At 52.0% G+C, this 6,000-nt stretch overlaps 1 protein-coding gene across 6 annotated transcripts in view; it reads left to right on the top strand.

Moving 5' to 3' along the window:
* Positions 1-1,456: 1,456 nt before the first annotated feature.
* Positions 1,457-6,000, top strand: part of Trim9 (tripartite motif containing 9) — a 91,523-nt gene continuing 86,979 nt past the window's right edge. For 5 of the 6 annotated variants that reach the window (XM_090345082.1, XM_090345081.1, XM_090345080.1 and 2 more), the window contains exon 1: positions 1,465-2,419. In XM_090345082.1, coding sequence (XP_090201208.1) covers positions 1,598-2,419 — 822 coding nt within the window. In that variant the 5' untranslated portion in view covers positions 1,465-1,597. Of the gene's footprint in view, positions 2,420-6,000 lie in introns of all 6 variants that reach the window. The other variant, XM_090345079.1, reaches the window with a different exon arrangement.

Below are 6,000 nucleotides of genomic sequence, written 5' to 3'. Positions count from 1 at the left end.
GCGCCTCTGTCTTCCCTCCCTCTTCCTGTTTCCCATCGCCAAATAAAAGGTCTGGCAGAGAAGGTGCAGAACCCATTATCTCCAGCAAGGGTTGTCTAGGGGAGAAGACACTGCTTGGTAGAAGGAAGAGCACATAGACCTGCTTCCTCCCCCACAGGAATGAAGGGACGACGGGTCCACAAGGGCAGCCGTGTACTCCCCAGACACCGTGTGGAAGCCGGATGATTCAACTCATGGCTGGGAATGGGAGGGGAGAAGCGTGGAGAGGGGAGGAAGGAGTGACACTGTCCAAGACATGTACTCTACCCCAATGATGTCACTGCAGCCCCGCTGTACATCACCGTTATAGTAACGACGAGAGACCCTCTCCCCGGCCAGTCAGTGTCACCTCCCAGAGCCGGGGAGAATTCCTTTCGCTAGAATCCGTGGTGGACGACCAGGCCCCTGCCATTGCGTACGGCTCGTTTGGGAAGTCAATCACCGAACCTCCTCGCGTCGCACGGTGGTTCGCTCGCCCAGCTAATTACTAAACCACAAAGCATGGCAAACGCCCAAATTATTCCTACCTGCCCTGAACCAAGGCTCCTGCCGACCTGACCGCGAGAATGAATGCCTGGCGCGGAGAGGGCGAGGGCCAAGGGGAGTGGGGGGAACGCAGGTACGATTAACCACGGCGTCCAGGTCTCCACGCCCAGCCCACATCTACAGCGGGAAAGAGGGTGGCACCGGTGGACGACGATCGCCGAGCCTTTCCACGCGTTAGTCACCTCGTGACAGCCCCTGCCACTCCAGGGAAGGAGGGAGGCAGATTCCGGGATGCCGGCGGCCCCCGCCCCATCTCTCCACCCCCCCTCCCGTCCCTCCTCTAAGAACCGCTGCCGCGGGAGCACAGCCCGGATTCCGTGCGGAAGCCCAGGCCTGGGGGCGGCGGGGGGCGGCCTGCCAGCAGCGGAAGGAGAAGGGGCGTCCTCCGCGCGGCGGGCGCAGCGCTCGCTCGACGCCGGCGGTCGCCGCGCAGACCCGGGGCTGCCCACCAAATGCAAACTGCTGGCCAAGAGGCGCGAGCCTCCTGGCAGCCAGAGATGGGGCGGGGAGGGGGGAGTCGGCACACCCTCAGCTCCGAAGTGACTATACCCGGGGTCGGAAGGAAGCGGGGAGAGGAATGAATCATCCCGCCTAATTCCGCCTTCCTGACTCCCCCTAGCCCCCGCGCGCCAGCCCCCTCCCGAGATCCTGCAGCCGCCAGCGAAGACAGCGCTCAGCCTCGTCTTCACCGCCCCCCCGCACTTGGCTTGCAGAGAGAGGAGACAGACAGGGAATCGAGCCAATGAGAGCTCTGGTCTCGCTCCCACCGTCCAATGAGCCTCGGCTGCCAGGCTAGGCGGGACTAACAGGGCAGAAGTGGGCGGCCCGGGAGTGGAGCGCGGCGGAGCGGCGTCGCGGCTCTCAGAGCTGGAGCATCGCGGAGCCTGCGCCCGGGCGACGCGGGAAGGCTGCAGTGGCTGTGGTGAAGGCCACCGGCCCACCGGCCCACCTCACCAGTTCGGGCACTCGCTGCTGCAGCCGCAGCTGCTGCCTCGCTTCCAGCGCAGTCCTCATGGAAGAGATGGAAGAGGAGTTAAAATGCCCGGTGTGTGGCTCCTTCTATCGGGAGCCCATCATCTTGCCCTGCTCGCACAATTTATGTCAGGCGTGCGCCCGCAACATCCTGGTACAGACCCCGGAGTCCGAATCCCCCCAGAGTCGCCGGGCCTCGGGCTCTGGGGTCTCCGACTATGACTATTTGGACCTGGACAAGATGAGCCTGTACAGCGAGGCGGACAGCGGTTATGGCTCTTACGGGGGCTTTGCCAGCGCCCCCACTACCCCGTGCCAGAAGTCTCCCAACGGCGTCCGCGTGTTTCCTCCAGCTATGCCGCCGCCGGCCACCCACCTGTCACCGGCCTTGGCCCCGGTGCCTCGTAACTCCTGCATCACCTGCCCCCAGTGCCACCGCAGCCTCATCCTGGATGACCGGGGGCTCCGCGGCTTCCCCAAGAACCGCGTCCTGGAAGGGGTGATTGACCGCTACCAGCAGAGCAAAGCCGCCGCCCTCAAGTGCCAGCTCTGCGAGAAGGCGCCCAAGGAGGCCACCGTCATGTGCGAACAGTGCGACGTCTTCTACTGCGACCCCTGTCGCCTGCGCTGCCACCCACCCCGGGGGCCTCTAGCCAAGCATCGTCTGGTGCCCCCGGCCCAGGGTCGCGTGAGCCGACGGTTGAGCCCGCGCAAGGTGTCCACCTGCACTGACCACGAGCTGGAGAACCACAGCATGTACTGCGTGCAGTGCAAGATGCCCGTGTGCTACCAGTGCTTGGAGGAGGGCAAACACTCTAGCCACGAAGTCAAGGCCTTGGGGGCTATGTGGAAATTGCACAAGGTGAGTCTTGTGGAAGCTTCCACCTCCCTCCCTCCCCCCCCAACCCACTTGGATCCCCACTTTTGCAGCAGATAGTCTCTCCCCTCCCTTCCCCTCCCTCCCAGCGGGGGCGCAATGCAGGTGCCCGGGAAGCCTGCCTTCTCTGGCTGGTGCATTGCAGGTGGTCCCCGGGGGGAATAGGGAAGTTGAATGTCTCCAGGGAGTTGCAGCAGGGATGTCTCAGGTAGGGTGGGACCGCTGCCCGCGAGGTCTGAGCCCAGAGCGAGCGCCCCCTCGACGCGGCGGGTCTGCAGCTTAGGGCCGCCGCCAGAATGTGGCCAAGCGCCGGCGTTGCTGGGCAGAGCCGCGCCAGTGCTGAAGGCTGCCAGGCTAGCTTGCAGGCCCTGCGGGACCGAGTTCCCCGGTGGAGGGGCGGGCGCGGAGGTGGGGTCGCGCCCACTGCAGGGGGCGGGCGCTGCTGGATTGGCGGACGCGGTGTTGCTATGGGCAGAATACTGATGAGCTTGAACACCGCCAGGCCTGGCGCTCCCAGCAGAGGCCACACAGGTTGGAGTGCCCAGTTGCTCAAGAGTGAGGAGGGAGGGGAGGGTCCTGTGATCGCCATAGCAACAAGCCATGCAGGCGTACGGCTTGACCCTCCCAGAAGGGGACCTGTGTCAGTGCTTGAAAACCAAGCAGGGAAACTTCTCCCAAACCATCCATCTACATCTCCAGGTTTTCAGGAGTCAACCTTTTAACTCTTTCAGTAGTTGTATGTGCAAACTTTGGGACACTTGTTACTGGATTTATCTTTGTTTGGATAAGGCTTCTGCCACAGCTTGTCAAGAGTGCTTTTCATATCGTGTTAAGTCATGCCCCTCCTCTGCTCAAAATCTGCTAGTGGCCCCCTGTGTTTTCAGGGGTATCAGTTCTGTCCCGATTCAGCCCCAGAGACCCTCTTTGACTCCCACTCATTCCCTCTGTTCCAGCGACACTATGCCCCTTGTCTCAACCAACACCAGACACCTTCTAGCCCGAGGGCCTTTGCAATTATTGGGGAAGCCTGAATCTCCCCCCATGCCTACAGGAGAGTAGCTTCCTCACCTGGCTTCTTCCCATCTGTACTCAGAGCTGAGCCATCTGGTTTGAGGCTACCTCGACTGGTGGTCCCCATCCTTCTTCAGACATACTCGAGTTCCTTCCTTGCTGTACTTTGTGTCATTCTGAGATGATACCACATATGTGAATTGCCATATTACTCCGTGTGTGTGTGTGTGTGTGTGTGTGTGTGTGTGTGTGTGTGTGTGTTTATCCTGGACTCAGCCCCTGGGCATTGTCGCTTGAGTAAAACTGCTCACTTGAATCACAGATCCACTTCTGGCTTTTTAGTTATCTGGAGATGAGGGTTTCCTGGACTTTCCTGCCTAGGCTGGCTTTGAACCTCAATCTTAAAATCTCTGCCTCCTGAATCGATAGGATTACAGGAATGTTTCCCACTTCTACCTGAAGAACAGAATCTTCATGAGGAAAGAGACAATATCTTTATATATAGCATGATACCTAGATTGCTTAGAAAGAAGGGAAGCATTCTGCTATGATATACCGAAGTTTAACTATGACTTTTTGGGGTGGGGGAGGAGAGAGTGGGTTGTGGGGCTTGAACTTAGGGCCTGGGCACTGTCCTTGAACTTTTTCACTCAAGGCAAATGCTCCATTTCTGGCTTCCTGGTGGTTAACTGGAGATAAGAGTGTCTTGGACTTTCCTGCCTGGGCTAGCTTTGAATCACAACCCTCAGATCTCAAACTAGGATGACAGGCAGGAGCCACCAGTGCCCAGCTGACTTTTTAAATAATCCATTTAGCTGGAAGCATGGAGAGCAGGGCAGAGGACAGGCTTATTGTAGAAAAGATAGCTTTACATCACTAAGTTTACACCAAAAAAATGAGGCAAGGTAATGAAGGTTGATGTGAAGGCTTCAGCTGTGGCCCAGGGAGAGTTTCCCAGCATTCTTTGGATCTTAGAAAGGCTAGCTTTGAGAGATGCTAACCCTGAGGCTGAGGCAGGAACCATGATGATTTTTCCCCAGCCTAAAGAAGGGAAGGAATGTCACTATTTTAATCAATCACTGGAGGTTTTCTCAGCTCTATCCCCATTAAATGCAGTCTATGTTTATAGTCATTTGTATAGTCATATATAATCTAGTAAAGTGCATTAGCCCAGGTGGAGCCTTGCTTTGGTATGTATTTAAGTCTACTGAGAACACATGACTGTTTTGTTTTTTAAACAAATTCATATTTTTTAAAATGACATTTTCTGAAAGTTTGCAGACTCGTAAAATGTATCTTTTTTCAGCTCATTAAATATTACATTTTTAGATTATTTATGACCTTCAAAAGCAAGAAAAAAATAGTATATGAAGTGGCCTTACAAACCAAATATATAGCAGCAGATTTTAGTATCAGTATTTGCTATATTTCTTTATTCAAGTAGGCTGAAAAATGAATTGTAAAACAAAAGGTTAAATGTTTAGGATTTACAAATAGGCAATTATAACTAATATTGTGGTTATCACCTTGTGTCTTAAGCAATTTACATTTCTGAATTCTAACATTATTGTTGAATTCTTGATGTATGTTATCAATCTCTAGGTCAGTAATATATCTGTAATGATTCCTTTGTGTCGCAGCTGTTTAGAAGATTTTCGTTTTCTTTTTACTATCCATTTTATATCTTCTCTCAAATGTTTCTTTCTTACCTTCTTATTTTAAAAGAAGATTTGTAATTTAAACCTTTTACAGTAAACTATCAGATGATAGTTTTTTTATTCAAAAAGTATTCTGGAAAGAATAGTTGTCTAGTTGTATTTTTGTAGCCAAATGTATTAGCCTTTGTCATTAAAATGATGTTTGGTTGATTATGTATCTACTGTAAATACCTTATAATCTGTATATCCCTATGATATAAAAGGTAGTCTGTGTTCAGTTTTTTAAACTTTTTCTTTTAATTCTCTTGTAGCACAATCAATATTCTGTGTGCAATGTAAACACACATAGATTTTAAGGGAGATGTTACAGAAGTAAATTATTCCCCTTTGTACCCAGACACAGTGAAAGAGCTAGATGCTGGGAGGGCTAAATTTCAGAACTGACATGGCTAACTTATTCCCCAGACTAGGCAAGTTTCATGCCTTTATGTGTTTGCCACCCTCAACCATGGAAACCACTTAGAACTGCAGTTGTGAATGTGTCTGGAGAAAATTGTTTAAATGTTTATAAGTCGCTGATCTCCATTTAGCACAGCAATGCAAACCCAGAGCATAAAGAGGTTATAAATGTAAGGTCTGCCAAAAGGAAATTTTCTCTTATTTTCTGCTTTGTGGGTCAAAAAATATAAAACAATGAGACTTATAAGAGCAGGGAATTTCCAGGTTGGCTTCAGCAAGCTCAATATACAATAGTACATAATGTGACTAATATTTTCTTTTGGTCCAAAAATGACACATTTATAACTATTCTAGAACATAAATTTTGATTTTATTGTCACTGTGTATTTTAAAATATGTGGGAAAAAAGGATAAAAATGTGTGGAAAAGTCTGAAGTG

Source organism: Megascapheus bottae, chromosome 14 (genome assembly GCF_031878675.1).
Source record: "Megascapheus bottae isolate mThoBot1 chromosome 14, mThoBot2.hap1, whole genome shotgun sequence".
NCBI classification, from domain to species: domain Eukaryota; kingdom Metazoa; phylum Chordata; class Mammalia; order Rodentia; family Geomyidae; genus Megascapheus; species Megascapheus bottae.
This window is presented reverse-complemented; position numbering and strand designations above follow the sequence as displayed.